Source organism: Eriocheir sinensis, chromosome 31, assembly GCF_024679095.1.
Source record: "Eriocheir sinensis breed Jianghai 21 chromosome 31, ASM2467909v1, whole genome shotgun sequence".
Taxonomy (NCBI): domain Eukaryota; kingdom Metazoa; phylum Arthropoda; class Malacostraca; order Decapoda; family Varunidae; genus Eriocheir; species Eriocheir sinensis.
The window spans coordinates 4,436,980-4,461,942 of NC_066539.1; the positions used below are offsets into that span (position 1 = coordinate 4,436,980).

The window sequence follows — 24,963 nt, forward strand, 5'->3', positions numbered from 1 at the left end:
TTATATATATACAGTAGATTCCCTTTATTCGCCACTTCACTATTCACAGGTTCGTACATTTGCAATCGCAGTCACAAAATCATAAGAAAATATCCTGCATTTTTCATAACCAAAGCTGTTTTCAGGTGTTCATAACTCTAGAGCTTCATTTTCACTGTAAAAAATATTGCTCAATATGTTTATACTGTGCAGTGACCATAGATATGTGTTATTTAGCACAGCAAACAAACATACTACATTATGTTACATTTAAACAAATCTCCCATTCTTTCCTCTGCCTCTGTGATTGGTTCACAGTGGTCAGGGGTACAGATGACTCACTCAGCATCCCCTACCACCTACTTTACAGCTGGGAATAGTAACCCTTTCTTGCTCCTCTTGCTCAGTATATAAGCCTCGCAGATAGCGGGGATCCATTGTACACGAAATTATTGGATTTGATCAGTTTCCAACATCTTTTTTGTAGGTACTGTATTCATGTGTGTTGTGTCTATATTTTTCATGGCTTTCTTCATCAACCATGCTCATTACAACTATATATAGGTCCTAAGCTTGTTACATCTGTTGGTTGTGAAAGCAAACAATAGAAGAAGGTGATGTTGCTGGAAGAGAAAGAGAAAGTGTTGAACATGGTGTGGGAGGATAGCTATTATGTTGCAGTATTACACCAGTAGTTTGGGGGATAGGTTCACTCTATTTGTGTATTTACCTTATTCTTGGGGGGCTCCAGTACATAAGCCCTCCACTGTGCTTGAAATTATTGGATTTGGTCCATTTCCATTATTATGTTTTCTTGTACTATTAAGCATAAAACATAATTATTCTTCCCTTAATGTATGTATGCCACTGAGTTATTGCAGTTTATCTAATATAATCATTCTTATCATCCTTTTCAGGGTGTTTCTTACTCCTTACGCAAATTCCTGGGACCAAACTGTTGGAGTGAGGGTGGCCCAATGGTAGTGGCCAAGAGGGATGATGATGACTGTTTCCACCGCACCTGCCTCAGTGACGAGGAGAACAATGCTCTATATCAGTGTGTTGTGTACCTGGCCCCAGGGGACTACCACCGCTTCCACTCATGCGCTGACTGGAAGGTGTCATTCAGGCGCCACTTTCCCGGTGAGCTGTTGAGTGTGAATCCATCCATCGCAGCCTGGATTAGAGACCTTTTTGTGCTGAATGAAAGGGTCAGCTATGTGGGCAAGTGGAAACACGGGTTTTTCTCCATGACAGCAGTTGGGGCAACCAACGTGGGATCCGTTCAGGTTTACTTTGATAAGGACCTCAAGACCAATGATACGATACGAAGCAAAAATGTATTCCACGATCAGCACTTTGATGATAGATTAGTAGAGCTAACAAGAGGTGGTGCTTTTGGCGAATTTAATTTAGGATCCACTATAGTGATAGTGTTTGAGGCCCCAAAAGACATTGTACCTTGTGTTGAGGTGGGACAGAAAGTGAGGATGGGTCAGGCCCTGTTTAGGTTACCTCATTCATATGTAGGCATGGCAATGAATGAAAACCAACACCGGGGACCACAGAGGTAAGCCTCACAAGGGTCCCACAAGTGAAAGATGTGTGTATATAGAAGAAAATATTTATGGAGGCTCAATTCTTGCTATTTTTTCATGTAATTAATACTGCTTAGATATGCCACTCAAGCTAATGATATACTTCATAATTTAGTACAAATATTTGTTTTGCAGTATTAGACAAAGCTTTTAAAAAGTATTGTTTTAACAGTAGCAATGACCAGAAGCTTATGTGGTGAGTGATTCCAAATCAGCTCAGCCATGATAATCAGTTTTGTCTATTGACATCTTTGGCAAAAGCTCTCAGGTTATCATGAAACTGTACACCAGATGGAAAGACTCAGCTGCAAATAACTTAGTGCTATAGGTTTTGCAGGCAGTTCATTAAATATTGTTAACATGGAATGTATTTGTTAATCTCTAAATATATGCATAAACATTCATGTACACAAGTGATAATCAGCTTTCATTGTTGCATATTGCTCTAGAATCTATTGAGAATCCTACACTCCAAGATGCCTGATGACAGTAGGTGTTTGGTCCCTGTCTCCCCTAGGACTAGATCTTTAGGAGGGAAGCAGGACTATTCTACCTTCATGCTGTGGTGCACATCCCACAAAAGACAATGACTTGTCCAAAGAGATTAAATATTGTAAATATGTGAAAATTAGCAGTGCCAATCAGTCAGTTGAGTGGACCAGAGATGTCTTGTGCCATAACAGCATCACCATTTTCAGAATACTGCTATCAGTTTTTATAACTGGGGATGACTTTAAAGTTTATACATTCTAGTCATATATAGGATGTGTGCCTCATTCAACATAAAACAAGAGCAAAAACTGAGAAATGAAGGGATCAATGTATGCTACACAACAATTCCTAAACCACAATTTAAAAACTGCCTCTCATATTTATTTTCTTAGGGTAGCTCCATGCAGTCTTTCAGATTTTTATATAGACTAAATGAACTTTGATTTTGTGGTAAATAGTGAAGTTCTTGAAATGGGGTGAAAAAAATTTGAGAAAATTAAAAATACAGCACTGTTAATACTACCTAGTTAACTTGTTATTTTATGAGAGTTTGAGTTTGTGTATGGGGCACAAATATATTAAATAATGTGCTTTTCCCAGGAGCAGTTAATGTTGTAATTATATATGGGTGAGAGTTAGTGTTTATTTCACATGGGGTAAAAATGTCTTACATAAAAAGTAAACATTTTATAAACAAAACTTTTTTTTCATAATAATTACAAAACAAGGTGTTCTTTGAAGAGAGATTTATGCTCTACTTAAAATTTAATGCATCATGCAATACATGTTTCACACAAGCAGTGGGTATTGTAAGCTGACAAGACAAAGTATCTCTGAAATACACTGCATATCATCAAATTATTAGTTGCCTATTCAGCCCTTTCATCGGGAATAGGAAGAACTGGATTATGTGTTCTTTAGGACAAAACTCCATCTAATGTATTTGTACCTCATGACTGGCAAGTTGTGTAATGCTGGTTGATTCCATTGTGTGGAGCACAGAATCTGCAGTAATGGCCAGGCAAAGAAGCAGCTTTTTTTTAAGTACATAAAATGCATATATATTTGTACCATATTTAAAGTATTTCATAAATGTTGGTTGTATCAATGTATTAAGAAGTACCTAATTGCTAGAATGAAATCTACAACAGTTCTGAAATGATATTATCAGCTCTTTTTAGAAATTTACAAAAATGTATGTGCATCTACAAGAGATGGGTTTTGATTCGCTTGGTCTTTCATGTATTTAGGTACAAGGCACCAAAGCAATCTGACAAGACAATATAAACAACATTTTGTAACATGATGGATAGTTTTCTGGAATAAAATCCCACCAAGAGTGTTTACAGTGAGTAGAGTAAAAAGCAGTGTTCATATGTGGACTCAACACATCTACCATAGGTACTTTTCTATATAAACAGTGCTTGAAGTCTGTGTTACTAAGCTAAGAATAAATAGAATTGGATACTGTCACTTACAGCTGGCCCTTTGTAAACAAAGTTTGCTCCAGGCTTTTCAAGAAAATTGTAGTGTAAATGAAACATTATTTTGTGAGATTTCACAGTTAGTACAAGTCATTTGGGTTCTTATGGAATTTATTATCTCAATTTATTTATTTATTTATTTATTTATTTATTTTTGTTTTTTTTTTGTTCATATTGCATGCCTGCACTTCATTGTGATGCAAATATGTCACTGGATGTGTTCTAGGAGTGGAAAGGAGTTGTAAGTGGCAACTGGTCTCTAGGTAATTGCATTTATGGCCAAACTGAAGTGTGATATGGATCTCTTTTAGTACACCTACTTCTCCTGTGAAGAGTTAATTCTGTAGACAGTCTACAGAAAAGCAGCTGTGGTTTTAAAAAGTTGCACTGAACCAGCTGATTGTACCGATTTATTTTGTGCAAACAAAGTGCTGCTCGACATGATAAATTTGGTGTGATGACACTTCTACTGCATCATCCTTGGCTTCACCCCCTAAAGGGGTCAGCCGCTGCTCAATGGACTCTTTGTCGCCATCAGACAAAGAGAAGGGAAAACATGCCATTTGTGATTATGGACTTTAGTTTGACTAAGGGCATAGCCTGTTATTTGCTATTAATGTTGTTGTTATAGTGGATTGTTATGTACTGGAGTAGATAGCTTTACCAATTTGATTTGGAGAGGGTTTTGTAACAGTCAGCTGGTAGCCAACAATTCTTTTATATATCAAAGTTCTTACAGTAACTTATACAGGACATGTAAAAGATAAGTGTTTTAAACCCAATGCAGTTTTAACCAACAAGCATTAAACGTTCATAAGAGAGATATAACAACTGTTGGTAATATATTTTATCTGGTGTCCATTATTCCAACTATTACCCACCAGAGATTCATAACACTTTGTTGATATATAATTATCATCTTGCAGTTTGGTACAGATGTTTAATACATTTTGTGATAATGTATATATTTGTACAGACTTTTTATTAAATATTCTTACCAGCATATGGATTTGATTCCTTTATTATTGTAGGATAGCAAAGTATTGTAGGCCTGTCAGTGTTCGACCCTCCCTGACAGTGGAGGCAGGTTATTTATGCACCGCGCTGTGCCATCATATCCCTCGAGTCAGATGAGCCATCACCAGAACCTTCAGTGACTCGGTAAGGAGTAGTGTGTGTGAGGAATTTAATTATATGACTTGTACAAGATGAGCTTGTTTTAGACCTTTGCTGTTTTCTGCCTCTTACGAATACTGCAAAGTTTCAATAGACACATGAATATTTTGACATTTGGGGAAGTTTAAGTACTTAGCAAAATTGAAAATTTACTCTCAATCAATAGCTGCATATCCCGGGATAGAGGATGAAGGGGTGGCGTCGCCTCGCCCACCCTATGACGCCACACCCCTGCACCGCGGAGTCCGAGCTATAATAGTCTCCATGCAGACTCTAATGGCAGGATTCATCGACCTGCTCTCACGAGCTTGGCTACGTTGTAGCCTTAATTGGCCTTCTCCATTCAAGCTCAATCGGCGGAGTCACCGCATAATTCCCTCTTGAGTCACTATAGCGGCTATTTTCGATTTCTGTGTCTGTTTCACTATCGGCTGGCTGCATGGTAATGAAGGTGCTGATGATGATAATAATAGAACAAATAAAGGCCTGGCGCAGTTGCCCATTATGTCTGCAACTGTTTACCATTTTCTGCATAACAGTGAAGTAATTAAGTCTTAACATATGAGATCATCAGCAGAATTAGTCAAGTTCTAGCGGCTGGTAAGGTGCTGCTTCTTAACATGAGGTCATCAGCAGAATTAGTCAAGTTTTGGCGGCTGGTAAGGTGCTGATGTTGACAATGATACGAACAAGATGACACCCGCCATCGCATATTACGCCTAGTACAAGTAACTATTTTATGCATGGCGATAAAATGAGTTTGAACGTGAGGTCATTGCCAGAATTCATCAAGTTTTGGCCGTGAAATAAACACGTTCCAGACTGGCCGGTGCGAGGGTCTGTCTGCAAGTATAGACGCCACAAGGAGCGCAGGGCGGCGATGATCCTCCTTGTCTGGCTGTCATTCCAGGCATATGTTTAGTCAGTCTGTCACATACCTGTCCATCTTGCTTTAGTTAACCTCTAAGACTTAAATCATAGGCGCTAAAAACCCACTATGTATATTAATAGGTAGACAAGGTTCACCGGAAACTCGTATTTTAGGCTAACTGATTGAAATGGAAGCCAGTCTAGCTGTCAAATAATATGTCCACCTTGCTCTATAGTTAACCTTTTAGAATTTTACCTACTGCATACATATAATTAGGTAGAAAAGACCCCACCAGAAACTCATACCTGTGTGAAATGAAAGATAGCCTGATAGGAAGGGAAAAAAATGCACATCTCTACCCATTTATTCCCTACAAATACTCTCATAGGCGTTAATAAGCTACTACATATCACAACAAATAGAAGAGGCCCCCGGACTATGTTGCAATATATATCTTATAGGCCTATCTGTGCTAGGGGAGGTATTTCAAGAGGTATACATATAGCTACACCGAGGTAAAGAGGAAGCATTAATTAAGCATAAGGAGAAAGGAGCTCCATTAGTGTTCCATGCAGAAAGCAGAAAAGCTGAATTAAATATGTGGATCCTTTAAAAGACAGGTAAAGGAGGGTAGAGCGAGTAAATACGGCATTAATTTATCCGAGAGGAATAAAGAGAAAGGAGCCCTATCAGAGTTCCAGGAAGTCGGTTCAAGCTACTACACAGAGAGAAAAAAGAAAACCCAAATTAAATCAAAGAGGTAAATGTGGGTAGAGCGAGCAAATAAAGTATTATCAGACAGGAATAAGGTGGAAGGGGCCTTATCAGCATTCCAGGAAGTCAGTTCAGGCCACACATGGAACTGAATCCTATGCCAAGATTTCTCTCACCTTCCTGATACTTGGCTGGCAGTGATCACTTTTTTTTTAGTGCCAATGGAGGTGTTCTTGTCACTCTGAGGGCAGCAGGAGCAACACCCATTAGACCTCCTCTCCAGGCCACGGTAATTACTTGACGGGGAACACCTGCGCGGGAGGTTAATCAGGGCACAGGTGGCGAAAGTGATCACCTGACCTCACTTGTGTTGCGTTAAAGGTTAAAGTTCGAGCTTGTGTTGTGTTGCAAGGGCCAGAAGGTGTGTTGGTGTGGTGTTGTATTGGTGTTGAGTGGTGGTGTAGAGCCGAGGTGGTGGTGGTGGTGGAGGTGATTTGCTGTTGAGGCTGTGGTGTTGAAGGCAGCTGTTGTGGTAAGTGTTTTTAGTGTGTTGTGGTGTTCTGGGTGTTGGTGTGTTGCTGTGGTGTTGTATTGGTGTTGAGTGGTGGTGTAGAGCCGAGGTGGAGGTGGTGGTGGTGGTGTGCTGTGGAGGGTGGAGGCTGTGGTGTTGAAGGCAGCTGGTGGTGTGTTATGGTAAGTGTTCTCAGGGTGTTGTGGTGTTCTAGGTGTTGCTGTGGTGTTGTATTAGTGTTGAGTGGTGTTGCAGAACCGAGGTGGTGGTGGTGGTGGTGTGCTATGGAGGCAGTGGTGTTGAAGGCAGCTGGTGGTGTGTTGTGGTAAGTGTTCTCAGGGTGTTGTGGTGTTCTAGGTGTTGCTGTGGTGTTGTATTAGTGTTGAGTGGTGTTGCAGAGCCGAGGTGGTGGTGGTGGTGGTGTGCTATGGAGGCTGTGGTGTTGAAGGCAGCTGGTGGTGTGTTGGGGTATTCTGGGTGTTGCTGTGTGATTGTCATGTGTTGAGGAGTGTTTAGGTGTTGCAGGTAATCGTGATGTTGCAGTGGAGGTGATGGTGTGGTCTGCTGTGTGGTGTTGTGTGGTCCATTATGGTGTTGGGATAGTGTTGTCGTGTTCTGGGTGTTGTGGTGCTCCTTAAGATTAACCCATTTTGTGTTGCACTGAAATTTTAGACAGTGCAAAATGTTACTTAGTATTCTGTCCTGATTATTATTTTTTAATGGCGAAAGGTTACCATACTATTTTTTGGAGTGATAGCCTGATGGTTTATTATTCATTAGGTTAAGGTGGGGTTCTGTTAGTTTATAAATACTTCTTAACATATTTGAAAGGAAACAAGTTACTCTTCTCAGCAGTGGTAGGTTATTACTATTTTAGCAGTGTTAGGTTACTGTTAAGGTTCAGGTTGGGTATTTCGTAGTAGTCATCATGCAGGCTTTTTGGTGCACCACATTGTTTCCTGATGAAGTTACAATTATTATTCACAACTATTTGCTGTGTAGTCTGAGATTTCATAAAACTGAAGGGACATTTTGCTATATTAGCTATTGGTAATACTTTCTAAGAAGTCTGCCTCCCCCTCTGCCACTCCAGACCCCCCTACCCCCAAAGACAAGCCTGGGGAACTGGGATTTGGGGGGTGGGGGGGGGGAAGCCAAAATCACTGAAAAATGGGCTTCCAAAATTTCCCTAGAAAAATCCCTAAATGAAGGAAAATTCTTAGATCATCATCATTTCGTTGAATGTATGTTTTCACTCTACATGAACGGTTGGATGGTTTATGGCACATAAATCGAGCCATTTTCAGTTGCTGGTGCAAGATTTCCCGGGTGCATGCTCTTGCAGACCCAACCACCCATTTCAAGTTGTGGCCCTAGCCTTTGCCTGTACGAAAAAGGCAAACCCTACTAGGCAGCAGGGGGCTATGAGGTTTACCACCCGCTATTTCACCCATAGCTGAGACTGGATGGCCATTGACTCTGATAAACATGAGTTCATCTGCCCTTAGAATGGTCTTGTTTTTAATCCACCTGGGGGTCCAGCACACCCTCCTCCAAAACAAAACCAGTGGGGTTGCCGGTTTAGTAGCCGACTACCCGACCATGCGGCTGGTTGAACTGGGTCACATGTTACCTGTAGCAGAGCACTACCTTAACTGCCCTGACCAGACACTAATTATCATTATCTTTACTTTGGAAAAATGTTTTAGTGGCATCTGGTCAGTGCTATATTAGAGAGTGTGCTTTAAGCTTTTAGTCTGATGTTCAGGCCTGAGTCACTGTATTGTTTGATGAATATTAAGGTAACTTTTACATATCAGGGTTCTTGGCATGGCTGATGACTAGATGTTGACATTTTATGTTAAAGACATTTTCCACCAACCGATAATTTTTTCCCAGATGACTCATGTGGAGTGACCAGCAGCAGCTAGTGTTTGTGTTGGGTGCGTCCAGCTGCCAGCAGGGATGGACACCACGGCAAACAATCACAAAATGTCCAAGCAAAAGAAGAAGGGAAAGCCTCCTCCCCCTCCAGGGTCGGAGTCGGTGAGTAAAACTTTGTGGTGTGTCACACTTCCTGTTTAGCTGCTGTAAGGAAATACATTAGATGAAGCTTTTCTCATCATCTACTGCTTTATACTTCACTTGCCTATCATAGTGTCAGTAATTGTGCTTTTATGCAACACTGTGCAGTTATGTTTCTCTTATAGTTATATACATTATCAGAGTGGGGTCAGATGCTGTCCTTTGTTTTGCATCTAAGTATCTATTTATCTATATATCCTGAGTTTTCAGCTATATTAGAAGAGACTATCACATGATACTTGGATAAGAGAGAGAGAGAGAGAGAGATTTTTAATGTGCTTTAGTGTTTAATGTTGCTGTACATGATCTTCCTTAAGCAAGTGTGGGTGTGATACATTTTTTTCCGTGTAAGAAGTTGTCATTATCCAGATCATCACATTGCTGCTTCATTTTTTGTTGTTGTTGAAATAAATTGCTTTTCCTTGGATTAGAAATTGCTATCATAAATTTAACCGATACTTTATACGCAATTTTTTTCCGTACAATTTTTCTTTTGCAAATTACTGGGGACTGATAACTGGCAATGTCCTCTCATTTGGTGTTTTCCTTTTTTTAGATTCTCTCTCTCAGTTGCCTGTTTGCTTCAGTAAGTTTTTTACCATATGGTTGGTGGGTGAAGTATTTTTTGTATACAGACATACATGATTTGTGTAGCAGCAAGAACAGTGCACCACACAGCTTGGTGTTTGACTCTCACCTGCACAATACCTGTACATGAGTATAGCAAATTTCATTGCTCTAAGGAGAAAGTTCATATTGTGCTGGGAAGTTAGTACACATACACCTAAATGATAGATAGAAGTGTATTTACAACACTAGCTTTACAGAATAGTTATGGTGTTAGCTTTTCCCTCATGCATCCCTGTCTAATTGACAAATCTTCAGCTGCTCTCTTGTTGTTAGCCTTCACTGTGGTGAAAAGGCAAACACCCAGCAAGATTTTAATGTTGTGACAATACTACTATGATTTTACCTCCACAGACTCAGAAAAAGAAACTGTTGTATTTGTTACTTCAGGATGTTCAGAGCCCAAACAGTCCTGGCTCATATGCTTAACCTCAGTGTCTTACCTATCTTTGTTAAGGCATGTTTCTCAGTGCTCCTTCTGGAGGGTGTCTATGGCAAGGAGTCCTATTTTTCCCCCCATATGCCATCTTTGCACACTGGTTCTATCCCTCTTCCACACTTCCTTTAAATGTAAGAAATAAGAGGAGCAGATGTGCAAAGACTGTTATGCCACAGCCAGCCTCTTGAGGTATGTCTGAGAAGCAGGCATCAACTCAGGTAGCTCAGACACTGAGGTCAAGCATATGAAACAGTTTAGGAAGCTCTGAGGAGCAGGTGTGAGACTGGAGAACTTTATTGTTTGTATGTTTAGGAACTTCTTAAGGTAGATTTAAATTATCTGATTGTTTTGATTCTTCAATATTATTGAATATGTTAGTTTTTTCTTAGTGTTTAAGTTTTCTGTTTTGACACAGATCTTATCATTTCTTAGTTAGTGGATGCGTTTATCGTGATGTACTGTATGAAATGCAAAGTTTGGAATCAATGGATGGTAGTGTATTTTACTTAGAGAAGGACTGTTACCATTATAACTCATAAATGGTTGCACATATCAATGACTTGAAAATGTTACTACATATTTCCTTCTGTGCAACCTGTTTCAACATTTTCTTCATAACTTTTAAATTCTAGTAGTGAAAATATATAGACTATGCATATAACAACAAACATAAATGTATATGATAAAGGTATGTTTGCCAATTTGTACAATCCATTACAATTAGTCCCCACATCAGGAAAAACAATTACTCTGGAAAATAGTGTTATCAACTTTTTAACAATATTGCATTTACTTCCTTGGCTCAATTTTCCGTATTAGTTATTTGTCTTGAGATTAATACAAATCAAAAGGGTAGGCACATCCTGGCATACATACCTTGATCTAGGTGTTGGCATTTCTGGGAGACTGAACTGTGCCCTGTGTTTCAGGACCAGAGTGTTGACACCAATAGCCTCTCAGCCGAGTCTCAAGAGGCTGGCCGGTCACCAAGCTCGACCCACAAGATCAGTGAGTCGAAAAAGTCTCCTTGTGCCTTTCCACTGTTAATGTTGATTTTTTTATTAGCTTTTTCATTGTATAATTGACAATGTAGCAGTAGTAGTAATAGTAGAAGTGGAAGTAGTAGCAGTAGTAGTAGTAACAGTAGTAGTAGCAATAGAAGTAGTAGTGATAGCAGTAGTAGTAGTAGTAGTAGTAGTTGTTGTTGTATTTGTAGTAGTAGTAATAATATAAGTATTATGATAGCATACTTGTGATGTTAGGGTCACAATATGTCATGATTAGTTGATTAGTCATGACAGCCATAGCCTTTCTAGTTATTACATTATATTGCCTGTTTGTTTCATGTTTTTGTTGCCATCTTCAAATCTCTTCATTTACGCAGATAAAAAATATATAACATATGGAACTAAAGCCCTCAAAGTAAATGATTTATTACATACCATAAGCATAAATTGTTCCTCTTATTTTGGCTGTTAACCCGTCCACTGTGATTGGAACGAATTTGGCTTTCACTGGTAGCCTGGTAACATATACTCCCCGGTCCTTCTCTGCCTCTGTGGTGGCTAGTAGAGTGTTTCCCATGTGGTATTGGTATGCTGGATATTCCCTCCCAAGGTGCTGGACTTTATATTTTTCTTCATTGAATTGTAGCAGCCACTTTTTGATCATTCCTGTAGCTTGGTGATGTCCTCTTGTAGGAAATCCGCAGTCAATGGGTTAAATTGTTTTCATGTATGCCCTAAGTCTGCATTGATATACCATTCATTGTTTTCTTCTTTTTTAACTAAATGCAGAAGAGATGCATTAAATTTTCTTTTATCATATGTAGTAAAAATGCTGGTATCAAGCAATATCAAGTATTTGCAATTTTTAGCATATGCAGATGTACTCTCATATTGATTACTCATAATTTCAGCAAGCAAGAAAGGAGAGTGGGAAATCTTGGAGGGGCTCAAAGAAGGACAGAGGTTTGATTTCGTTCCTCGGAAATTTGAAGGATTCCTCTTAAAGCGACGCAAGTGGCCCCTGAAGGGATGGCACAAGGTAGGAAAGAATTGCTCAGTATATTCATCTGTTTGGTGTTTTAGTTGATGTATGACCATAAGTGTTTCTCCTGGGGCCTTTTTAAGTGGAATGGTATGAATACACAGAGTTTTGATATACTTTGCAGATGTAATTGTCATGTATCTCTCACATATATTAAGAGCCCACTGTATAATGTTCACCTTCATTTTCTTCATAGAGAAATCATAATTCTAGAATACCTGCAGGAATCTCAGAATCAATGCATGCTGCTTACTCTTTCAGAGGTACTTTGTGCTAGACCGAAGTGTACTAACTTATGCCAAGTCTGTTGGGGACTTGATGCGTGGCAAGATCTTGGGCAGGATGGACATTGGTATGTCTGTTATTTCCACAAAGGCTCGGCGCCGACGCATTGACATTGATGCTGACACCTTGATCTTCCACTTGAAGGTACGTCAGGACATTCCACAGAAGTCACTTGACTCACCTTGCCATTCCCTGCTTTTAGTCCCACTTGATATTTCCTGCCCCATTGTCCCTTATAAAATGGTTGAATATCATGCCACTCTTATTTATATATATATATATAGATATATATATATATATATATATATATATATATATATATATATATATATATATATATATATATATATGTTTTTTTTTTTAGTAAATGCATTGCAGATGTACTTGATTTTTAATGCATCAGATTTTATTACTGGCAGCACCATTCCATGTAAGTATCTTATGATCTAGTTTTGTCCTTTGTCCATTGGTTGACTCTTTCTCAAGTTGTAAATGCAAGCCACATGTACTTGATTTAATGTATCAGATGAATAACACCTTTACTTTCAGTGTAAGTCGAGGGAAGTGTACCTGCAGTGGGTGGAGCAGCTGAAGCAACACAGACTCCACAAGCAGCACCAGATCCTCTACAGCAAAGACCAGAACAAGCTCACATCCCCCACCTCCCCCTCAGATGACTCCCCAACAGGTGTGTAAGCTCTGAATACTGTTTATTCTGGCCTGGGTGGAGCATCAGTAGAGGGTTCAACTCCTTGCTTATGTTGCCATTTTAGGGGAAGTTGCTGCAACTGATTGTGGATGAATTTGATGGGGTAAGAGGGGAAAGTTGGAAGTAAATGTTGCTGAGGGTATGGTTATGATATTTGAGTGTCAAAGAGCATTGGTGTCTTCAGTTTTTTTACTGTTTGGCAGACATACTTGTATATGTGTTGATTTTCAGACATTGATGTTTCATGCTTGTAAGGTTGATGTGCAGAAAGTTTATTATCAGTCTTATTTGTACAGCAAGCAGCAAATCAGATAAGTTGTCTTGTATTTTATCTTTATAATGGTTACCTGACATTAACTAGCTATGTTACTTAACAGTAGTTTCTCCCAGTAATGATGGGATCATCTCCATCTGTTACAGCAGAGTCTCTTGTGCCAGGAGGGAGAACCTCATTGCCAGGCTCTCTGCCAGGCTCTCATCATGGCACCATGGGCAGGGAGACCAAGACTGGCACTGGCACCACCCTCACCGGGGCTGCTGCAGGTATTGATCTTTTACTTCACTGATGAGTACTGCAACTAAACACCATGCTTGTGATTAGTTCTTCAGTATCCTATGGTATAGGCCACAAATATCACTGACCTTTTGAAAGCAATGTGAACTAAATTTTTAAATATGAATAGTACTTTGAAAATGAATTGGTTTCTGCTCAGAAACTGCAACTACACACCATACTTCTGATTGGCCCTTCAGTGTCCTTTTTATATCACACTGATTTAACTGATCTTTTTATGTAATACTTAAGTGTAGTACTTTTAGTTGAATTATAAAATATGAAAAGTAATTGGAAGAGTAACAGCCCTGAAGCTGCAATGCCAAATAGCTCAGTTTCCCTACAATTGCATTAAAGTTCAGCTGTACATCAATTTTGAAGTTTAATGTGTTCAGAATTTTAGCTCCCAAATTATGTTGTGTTGATAAACAACAACATCAGAGGATCGAAAAGCAACATTGCAGATGTGACATAACATGAAGTAGTGGTGTAATGCAAGTACAAAAGGAATGACTAATAAAATTTTTCGCAATACTGGGTTCAAAATATTGAATATAAAAACAGTATCAACCAACCAACAAATAAAATACTGAAAGTATTTATACACTATGATGATCTGAATTATGGTGCTGAAGTATCATTCATGTATGTGGCTCTGGTATTATTTTGGGGTAAAAATATAATACTGATTGATGTTGTTTGAAAAATCTTAAGACTTGTGGCACTGACTGATCCCTTTCTCCACACTTGCCATCCTCAGCCTCTCGTTTACCAAGAACCTCTACAACTCATTTTCTTACCTTTTTCTAAATCAGCTTTTTGAAAATCACAGATCCTGAGCCACCTCTGTCACCTCTTTTCCTCCACCCAGATGCTGACCCTATACAGAGCCCTTGTTCCCCTCTGTATGGAGTATGCCTGTCATGTTGGGGAGGGTTCCACCCTCACAACAGTATGCAGCAGGGTAGAGTCAAAGGATATTCGTCTCATCCACACTACTTTATCAGTCTCCAGTCTCTCACAGTCTGCTGCAGTGTTGCATCTCTTGCTGTCATCTCCTGCTGTTTTCATAGATATTGCTCTTCTAAACTAGGAAACTGCATGCCCTTCCCATGACCCTACTGCACTAAAAATGCCACTCAGTTTTATGCCTATACAATGCATCTTCTGAGGGTGGGAGTTGAATAATGCTGATAGACTCAGGAACGAACTGCCATCCATTGTTTTCATTCTTTCTCTTCTGTGAAAAGGAACAGAGTATCAAGTTACATCTTAGAGGAACTAATTGGGCTTTTGATTTCAGGTGTATCTTTGTATTTCTCTTAAAGCAACCTTTTCCTTCATCTTTACTCTCTGGTTACTTTCCTTGTGTAAATTAGGAAAAATAAATCATTTGTGACCCCATAGTATCAAACAAATGAAACAATTAAAATTAGAAATATCTACATGTATTTCCTGTGAGAAGATGGATTCAAAAGCAGCTAGGCCTGAATTATTCCTATTATAAAGTCTGTATATCTGTAGCACCATGAAAGGTCAGAACCAGTGCTATTGATAAACCAATGTCTTCATTTTTTCATACTTTTGGAAGTCATTTCAAAATCTGACACCTTGCTTGGAGACCTATATGCAGTGGTGCTTCCTAAACTGTTGAAGTATAGTTGTGCTGGACTTGAGTCTCACATAATTGACAAAATGTTACAGCACTCACAGGCAGGTTCTTTATCTTTATTTTAGTGTTACACATGAACATGTAATATTCTGACTTGGTTTTCAGTAGAACATCACATCTGTTTGCATATGAAAGGTAGATGCTTCTAGCTTTCATCTCATATATAATTTATATTCTTAATGAATGACCTTAAGCATGAATAGTGGTAATCCTGTATTGATGATAGTAACAGTCTTGCATTTTACTTGACATACAAAAGTGTATACAGGATCAATCAAAAGCTATTCATGTCATCAACTCCCCTCTCTAAATGATTGTGTAAACTCATACCTACTCTCTCACAGTGTTGCAATGGTTGCTGTTCATATGGGTGCTGCTCATTGGAATGTGCCAGCTGCATGCTTCTCTTCCCCATATCACCGATGCACTGACAGTCATGTTACTCTTTTAAGGATCATAATATACATCTCAATTGATGGAAGTTGATAAATAACTTATTCCTTTGTCCATCACCGAGGTACTCTAGAACAAACTTCTTTCCCTCATTTCCTCTCTCTTCTTAAAGTTAACCTTTCAAGAGGGGAGTATCAGGTCAAGAACTAAACTGACTTTCTTGATTTGTTTCCATCACTATCTAAATGGAGTATTGTTGATTTGTGATTTCCACCACTATCTGAATGGAGTTTTGTGTTTGCTGATTTGGAACTTCCGCTGCTGTCTCAGTGGAGCATCACATTTTTGGTGTGTTTTTATCTTGTGTGTAGCCATAGGAAAACCTTCACCTGTGTAGGAAAATTGAGATTCGGTTGCTATTGTACCCTTTAATTTACTGTTAAACATTGCATACAGAAACAGTGGCAGGACTTACATTTTTATGTGTAGTGAGAGAGAACAATCCACTCAGCAGGAGCTGGAACACTGCGGTCATGGCTCATGGACAACTCTGGGTTGGAGCAACTGGGGAAGGAGATCACCACCACCCATCACCATGTCCAACAGCTGGCTCGCCTCCTTGACTCTATTGAACACCAGGATGATGTCAGTGTGAGTACCCAACACAGCTTATTATTATTATTATTATTATTATTATTATTATTATTATTGTTATTATTATAAGTGGTTGTAACTTTGGCTATTTGTGAATTTGATCTCCAGTAAAATGTTTTGTAATATATGTACGGGTTTAGAAGTGTTCCACTCAAAACCTTTCCATTTATGCACTATTTTTCTGTAAAGCACTATCTGGAAAATTTAACAATAGTTCTGCATCACTTTTTGGTCTCTTTTAATAGTATACATCTTCCTTTTTTTAGGCACAAAGGATTGCCACATGCAGATGTCACAGAATACTTTCCATTCAGTAATGTTGGCATGGCAGGAACTCATTTTAAAGCATTTTATTTTTAAGTACTTTAAAATGAATAACTTAGGAAATGTAGCTCTTAACACAAATTTTTCATAATGTTTTGAAGGATGCAACTTGTGAAGAAATTGAAGTTTTCATTGTTTACATCATCACTTATATAACTTTCATATTTTGATAGAGAAATACTCAACTGTTGTAATGAATATGTTCAAGTAAGGTGTCAACTCTCTGCAGCATGGCGAACCAGCAACGCCCTCAACAAAGTCTCGGAGAAAGTTCCGCCTTCGTAAACATAAGTCCAGCAAGTCAACCAGCGGGGAATTGCCACTGTCTGCCAGCCCTGGGAAGGGAGGACCTGATCAGGTGGATGCTGCTGTCCCTTCCCTGGTAAGTGTGTGTGTGTGTGTGTGTATGTATGTTCACCTGTCAGGGACGTCTCTCTAATTCTTCCGTGGAAGCACTATCATTGTTTCTTTTTACATCATTATCTGGAACCATTTTTACAGTAGAGGCATCTGAGGATGGTTGTAAGTTAACGATGTTGAAATAATTATATTGGTGAGTGACCAAAATATTAATTCTTCCTCTTAGATGAATATAAGAATTTAGTTTATGCTTTTTTGCCCAGGTTCAGTTTCTATTTTATCCAATTTACAACTGCTGGATTCCTGCATGCTCTTTGTCAGGGCTACTTATGATACAAGCTGTTCCATATTGCATCACTTTGTATTTGTTTCCATCCATCTTAAATTTTAATTCATTGATGCATTTTGCTGAGGATGATTCTGATCGGGGTTGTTTGATTTAAATCAAGATTTAAATCAAATGATTTAAAAAAAAATCATTGATTTAAATCTTGATCTTATTACAGGGCAACAACATAAAATGGAGAAATAAACAAAGAATACACTTTAACTTTGATATCAATATTTTCACTGTCAACTTCACAAATTTTCCTGAGCTGATATAGATATATATCTTCAGTCAGCCACACATGGTCCATCTAGTGTTCTGGGGCAGAACAAGATGTTGACCGCCTTTCTGACGGCATCTTGCTGAAGCAGAGTGATAGTTTCAAAAGTAGTTTACAATGCTCAGCTGTAGCATATGCTCCCATCTTTACTCTTTTGGTTGGTCCCAGCCAATTGGTGGTATATAAAAAAAATAAATAAATAAATAAATAAATAAAAAAAAAGAAAAAAAAATGTGATGAATAAAAGTCAACAGCCCTGAATCTGATGCAAGGCTTCTCCAAATCTCTTCTCCCTTTTAGTAAAGGTGATATCTTCACTTCTGGTGCCTTGCTCTTTTGTGTGTACTCATGTCCCTTTGTATACTTATTGTATTGGTATCTCAGGGCCATACCCATTGGGGGTACAGGCCCCATCTGCCAAAAGGTCCACTTTCTGAGATAGTAAAAACGAAACACTGGGACAAAAAGTCCCAGTTTTTGGTTTTGACAGCAGGATAATGCTCCCAGAAATGTCAAATTTTCAAAACCCCAGCCCCCCAGCTGATTTGGTTTGCTTCACTTGTCACTCGGCCCTCTTCAAGTATTTACAAAGATCCACATTTATTAGAAAATACCCCCCTCCCCCCCTTTTACAGCTTTGGGTATAGCCCTGTATCTTTGTCTACCTGTTCTATTTTCTTCCCTCATGATTTTTAGTCCAATCCCCTTCTTCTTTTCTTGCTTTTTATTGTGTCATCTCATATGCCTGGCTTTGCCATTTTGGCAACTTGTTGCACCTTTTCCTGTATATACACGACCATAAAACTAGAATTAACTATCATTCTAAAGACTAGTGATATCCATTAACTGAGTTTTTAAAGTAGGCAAACTGGCTGGTATATAATGAAAATGACCAGATAGTTTTTTGTTATATTCACCGCCTTTCTTTGTTAATCACTAACTTCATAAAGTTAAGCTAAATTATTGATGAAATATGTTTAGATGTTATTGAATGTGGATAAATGAGCTGTTAATGATGACTATGGTAAATTTAGGTTTAAATATTGTGTGTGACTTTAACCATTTGCATGAAATACATTTCATTTTCTATTTAAATATTTAGGAATGTTTCTCTTGTCCACCTCCCACTTAAACAAATCCCATTGATACACCACACTCCAAGTATATTAGCCTGGGGAACTGAAGCTTCACAATCAGCAGTTTAGTGTTACTCTAAGATCAACATCACTTTCCCTTGATGTCATTGACTTTTCATCTCTCATAGCATCCATATTGGTTCTGGAATGAAACGGTATGTAAGGTGCCCCACAGAAGAATTACTGGGTTTGGAAAAGCTTTATTGTGATCGCTTATTTTGCAAAAATAATGCACCATAGTCAGATTCCATCACATTTGCAATAAGTTTGTGGTAGCCTGTAGTTTAGCTAGCCATGTGATCTGGTAGTTATGCTGCTAGATGTATTGTTAACACTTACTTAGGTTGCAAATTTCTTTCTTGCATATTGTGTGCAGGAACTGAAATCTGTGCAATTGTGGATAGCACACAGTTAAGTGGAATTGAAAGATGTTGCAGTTTTAGATAACTTTAAATGAATTTAAATACTGAGGATACAGATATTGCAGGTATTTTAGAGATGAAGTTTACAAAGTCAATCAATTAAGTATTTCATAAGGAAGAGATTAATATAGTCAGCTTTAATAACTATATCATCAGCTGCAACTTGGAATCATCCTTTAAAAGAGTATAACGTGTCTGTAAGGAGAGTAGGATATTTGCAAGGCATGGGGAGCATGAAGCCTTCCACCTTCAGGAGTTGGTATGCCTTTTTATATAGTAAACATGAGCGGGCTTTTATCATGCCATTTTTATAGTACCTCACTGGCATGCTCAGCTAGGTTGCAGTTCAGTGTGTTCGCCATCTCTGTTTGTTATTTTAAAGTTGAATAGACACGTGACTCCTGTGAACTCCCATTGAGGTTCCATTTACTGGTGTGTTTTAATTACCTATATACATTACAGTGGCAGATTTTCAACTTTAGAGTGTAAAAATGACAAACATCAATGGTCTTCCTCTCATCCCCTTCCCTTTCTGTAACATCTTATTGTAAAGAATAGAGTTAAATGACAATGAAAGATCACAAAACGTTTTTTTCAGGAGCTCTTTGGAACGGTGGTAGAGGCTGTGACTCCTGAATGAATGTAATAGTTGGGTATTTTAGCCTCAGTTAGGGTGTAGTTTAGGGAGAAAGTGGCTGTATGATTTTAGCTGTAGAGCCACAGTATTAAACCTTTTTTTATTTGAGGTTTTCATGTATGCATTTATGCCATGAGGTTATCAATGCTTGTAAGCTTATACTCAAGCACTCTTTCTTAGTATTCTTACTATATAGAAGGCAACTAAGGAAAAAAAACATAATACACTGCCCAGATAAAAACTATATAGAGAATTATGCTGGAAAACTAAGATTTTAGTAGACATGCTAAAGAAAAAAAAAAAAGAAAAAAAAAAAAAAAAGATTTACCAATGAAAGCCTTGCAAGAGCTCACAAGGAAGGTTATTGTGTGTGAATGCTGTACTTCGCCTCAGATTTTCTCTGTGTCTAGCAGGTTGATGGAAACCTGTGTGAGCTGAGGCCCCTGAGCAGTAGCAACCCAACCCTGGCTATGCACAACGCGGGCTGGCACTCCTCCGTCTCCCGGCCCCACAGCTATTCTGATGCCTCCACAGCTGCTGGGGGATCGCAGCCTCCTAACACCCCCTCCCCTACCTCCCAGTCACATCACCCCGCCCCCATCCCCCCCACCATCACACTGTCCATGGAGAGCACCTCCCGGGAAGACTTCACCATCCTCGCCAAAGAAAGTAAGGAAAAGATGAGGAAATCAGGTTTTGTCTTATTGTTCGTGTTTTTATTTATATGAAGTCGAGTGTTGTCATGTCCTAGCCAAAGCAAGTAAGAGACAACAAAAGAAATCAGATTTTCTCTCATTGTCTCATGTTTTTGTTATGTGAAATCAGTTGTCAATTAATATTCCTTTTCTCTTCATAGTATCAGGCATTGTCACTTGCATGTGCACTTTGTTTTGCCCATGGAATCAGGTTTGATTAGCCTCACATTGCTTTGGTTCTTTAAGTCAGGATTGTACATCTAATAGTTACTTCTTGTAGGTACAGTAGACCACACATACTTTGATGCATCACTTAATAACATACCCATGTATCACAGGATTGAGTTACTCTTTTGTTTTAATCACACTCTCAGTGACATACCCTTCACATACCCCATAACACCTTTGTTTGTCACATGTGAAATGGGCCAAACCTCCTTCATTAACATACCCCTCACATCCTTCCTTCCTTTATCCATAACTCAACTTATCACATTAGGAATTAGGTTAATCTTTTGTCTGTGAATCTGTTGACAGTTGTGAGCCAGATTGGACAAGTCTTGCGAGGACTCCAGACTGAGCGTGAGAAGCTCCGTCAAGCATTGGAATCAGAATCAAACCTTTTGGCCTCCCACAACACCACTGCCATCATTGCTGCTCTCAGAAACAACTTGAACCAGGTAAGCCTATTCTTCAGCTTTCAGGCAGGGGGAAAGTTACACAAGTATAAGTGATAATGGACCCAAAACCAGTCCTTGAGGGATACTACGAGGGACACAAGCCCACTTTGATTGTTCACCATTTCCCTGAACCCTCTACATTCTGGCGCTAAGACATACTTTGATCCGCCTCCAAATTTTACCCTCAGTCACTGGATTTTTAGCTTACTTAACCTGGTACCTGCGAGGATCATGTTTCTTAAAGGCCCCTCTAACCGAATTAATTAGAAAAAATCATCACTCACGCAAACCATTATATGATATGTATCAACGCATTTGTGATCAGTTTATGTATCCTCTCTTTTGGGGGGGTTCATGTCAAGACAAGAAATTGGCCCGTTGCTGGTATGCGGTAAAGCCACAAATTTTGCCCGTTGTTGCTACCAGGATAAAGGTGTCTGGTGGGGATCCCTGTCAAATGTTTCACTAAAACTGAGATATTGTTACTTTCCTGTTGTAGCCAGTAGTAAATGGCATTGCCTGAAAATGTGCTAAGATTTAATGGTTATTTTCAAATCTTTGCATTTTTTCATATTCTTGCAAGCTGTAGGTATGTATGATTGGAAGGATAATGTAAAATAAAAGCAGCCTGTTCAGAGAAATTACATTTGCCTATCCAGGAAATGTACCGTAGCACTACCAGGTTTTAAAGATTAACCTCAAATTGTAAGATTTTGTCATGCGATGGCAAAATGTGGGTATATGTTGGAGGAAGAACAATGTTAAGTAAAGGTTGATTGTAAAGAGAAAATAGATTGAAGGCTGGACACTGAAATCACCAAATGTTTCAGTCACTGCAACAAAATGCAGAGTTACGAGGACGTTTAGCCAGGATTCATGCTGACTCCGACCTGTCAGAAGTATCTGTGCCACCATCTATGTCTGAGTTGGTAAGGAGAACTGTGTGTGTGTGTGTGTGTGTGTGTGTGTGTGTGTGTGTGTGTGTGTGTGTGTGTGTGTCCTTTCTTATTAGATGTTTCATATCCAATCATATTTTCTTGGTAGTACTAATGATTTCTCTCCACTTCTTATTCTCTGTGTAGGTAGGTACTCGTTTTGTTTCTTCAGTCTTTTTGTACTGCTCAAGGTTAGTATGTTCAGTGACAAGGAACACAGCAGTGTTGATATTCACAGTGCCTGACCTTACCTTTCATATTTTAGTACAGAATATCAACTGCTCATTTCACCAATAACAAGCCATATTGATTAGTTAGTGGTTCTCCATTCCTTCTGCTCCCTCTGCCCATTCTCATAATATATAAAACTATTAGTTGTGTCATCTTACTCAGAAGTTTCATCACTTGAGAGTTTTGCTACAAAGGTGTATTACTTGAATGATGTGTGTGTAAACAATCTAATGATGTAATTTAATGTGTACTTAGCATGTGTTGATTGTGTTACTGACTACTTGGTCTTGAACACTAAAATAGTTTACACCCTTAACTTAGTCTAAAAGAACCATATTCCATGTCTGCATATAAAAGTTAATGCTTCTAACAATCTGTATCAAGTATTATATGTTGATCAATTCATATTGAAGGATGTTATTTGTTGTATATGTTCACTAATTACTCTAACCTTTTCTAATTTGGTGCAGCTTCACAAGTCCCTTCACACCTCCCTGTCATATGAAAGTAGCTCATGCTTCAGTGCCTCAGAGTATTTTGATGCTGCTGATGCATTTAGTGATGCAGGAGCCACTGACACCAGCTCTGAGGCCTCATCTGACAACAGCTCCTTTACTAGTGAAGCTAGTGATGCCGGCACTGATGCCCACCCCAGTGGTAAGTGTAGAGTGTCCTTTGATGAAAACTAGGGGCAGGCTTGTTGTGGTTCTGGTTTGTGGGGATGGCGGGTGCCTTCTTGCTCTTGTCTGTAAAGGAGGGTGTTTCTTCTCTCTTTCCACCCTAATGGAAGGGAAACAGGTGGCTTCTAGTAAGGATGGGTAATGAGAAGCTTCCTTTGTCCCTGGTAGGAATATGTTGTTAAATGATTTATTTTACACTTGTTAGTTTGTTGATGAACACAGTGATGTATGAATACCATATAATTTATATACACTTTCTACTGGAGGATCTGTTGACACTCCAGCTCACTTAAAAAGACTTTAAATGAAGCAAAACTATATTGCTTCTCATTCCAGGGTATGAACTTATCCACAATTGATGATTTACACACACACACACCACAACACAACACAACACAACACACACACACACACACACATGCAACACTTAACCCATACAGCGTTTTGGTATTTTGTAATTTCTTCCCCACCCCAGCGTCGGAGGAAAAATTGATTTTTTTTTTTTTTTGCATAAAACAGTTTAAAACCATGAAAAATGAAGAAATGTAACATCTTTTAACTTATCGTTGCCTAGAAGTCGGTGTTTTGGACCATTTCTATTGAGTTGGTAAGCGAAATGGTCGTGTTGATTTCCGTAGACTTTCTTGGATTTGAGGGTGCGTATCCGAGTAAATCGTTTTCTTGACATATTTAGCACAGACTTATATATTTTGTTAGGGAGTAACTCATTTTGAGCTTTTTGATAGTTCAACTCAATGTACAGTTGTCCACAATAGTGTTCACTCAAACAATTACAGTTTATAGAGGGTTCATAATTGTTGAGTTCATGGTATGTTTTTTGCATTATTACAAACAATATATGATGTTTTTGTTTCGTATTGTCATTGTGAATCTATTTACAAACATTATTTGTGTCTTTTACCCGCACTTGCAGATAGTATTTGCGTCTTTTTTCTCCACAATGACTTTGCCAACCATAATATTTACACTGATGAGTTTTTACGTATTACTATATGCATGTAGTTTATACAGGGACTGTTTGTGCTTTGGATACTTATAAAATACTGTACACTGTTTATGGTTGGCTCCCTCAGTAGTTTGTCAGGGTAGGGTAGTCAATAAAGCACTGAGGGTAGCACAGTCCCACATTACACTTGACACACTCGTAACGAGTCAGTTTACGAGGGTTCTGACGACGCCTAACGGTGTGAGTGCAGACTTTGCAGAGGTGTTGCGGGTTTCTTTTCACCTCCGAAGGCTCCATGATGGTTGAGAAATGCCTGGCTGTCAGCCTATCTACCCCTTGGTTGTGCTGGTGGGCGTACAGCTGGGCGGTTTAGGGGCATGTAGTGGGAGAGCATCTCACGGCAGAGTTCGATGACGAAGTCCTCATATGTCTCTCGCCTCTCCGTGACAACCCGATGCAGTATGTGAGCATTGTGTGTGCTCAGGTTGAGGAGATGAAAGAACAGCTTCCTGTACCATTTCATATTCCTCCTGGCACACTCAACTGAAGAGATCATAGCATCTGACTTGTTGGCAAGTCTCATATTGGTGTTGTAATCAAGGACTGCCGCAGGTTTCCTGGTGTATTCTCCAGTGGCCCTGTCAAGATTGTGGGACTGGACCATGCGGGGCTCGTGGATGGTTGACAGCAGGTTGACCTCTCTCTTGTCAACCCACGAGATGGCCAGGATGTTGCGGGTGGTGAAGTACTTGACATCGCCCCTGTTGACACGTTCCTTCCGGCGTGGCATATGTTTCTGGTTCCGCTTGACAGGCCCCTTCCTTACCAAAATTGCCAGTACAAAATTGCCGGTTCTGGATGTCAGTATACCCACTATACCTCACCCACAACACTGTCAAACCACTTTCCAATCACCAAGCACTTCAATATCCACATCACTATCTCCAACATCCACACAAGTAAAAAAAAGTGTACCCAGAATAATGGCTGCCAGGCT

The 24,963-nt window shown here is 39.1% G+C and overlaps 2 protein-coding genes across 19 annotated transcripts in view; both read left to right on the top strand.

Moving 5' to 3' along the window:
• Positions 1-4,556, top strand: part of LOC127005825 (phosphatidylserine decarboxylase proenzyme, mitochondrial-like) — a 28,047-nt gene extending 23,491 nt beyond the window's left edge. For all 3 annotated transcript variants that reach the window (XM_050874996.1, XM_050874997.1, XM_050874995.1), the window contains one exon: positions 897-4,556. In XM_050874996.1, coding sequence (XP_050730953.1) covers positions 897-1,553 — 657 coding nt within the window. In that variant the 3' untranslated portion in view covers positions 1,554-4,556. The remainder of the gene's footprint in view (positions 1-896) is intronic.
• A 138-nt stretch (positions 4,557-4,694) lies between these two features.
• The window catches only part of LOC127005824 (oxysterol-binding protein-related protein 3-like), a 39,395-nt gene continuing 19,126 nt past the window's right edge, over positions 4,695-24,963 (top strand). For 2 of the 16 annotated variants that reach the window (XM_050874977.1, XM_050874986.1), the window contains exons 1-15: positions 6,437-6,603; positions 8,725-8,871; positions 10,906-10,984; positions 11,895-12,022; positions 12,287-12,454; positions 12,860-12,998; positions 13,440-13,562; positions 14,444-14,536; positions 16,152-16,288; positions 16,845-16,997; positions 18,848-18,874; positions 20,192-20,447; positions 21,011-21,153; positions 21,984-22,082; positions 22,790-22,976. In XM_050874977.1, the coding sequence (XP_050730934.1) occupies positions 8,791-8,871; positions 10,906-10,984; positions 11,895-12,022; positions 12,287-12,454; positions 12,860-12,998; positions 13,440-13,562; positions 14,444-14,536; positions 16,152-16,288; positions 16,845-16,997; positions 18,848-18,874; positions 20,192-20,447; positions 21,011-21,153; positions 21,984-22,082; positions 22,790-22,976 (1,813 nt within the window). In that variant the 5' untranslated portion in view covers positions 6,437-6,603; positions 8,725-8,790. The other 14 variants (XM_050874983.1, XM_050874985.1, XM_050874982.1 and 11 more) reach the window with 14 other exon arrangements.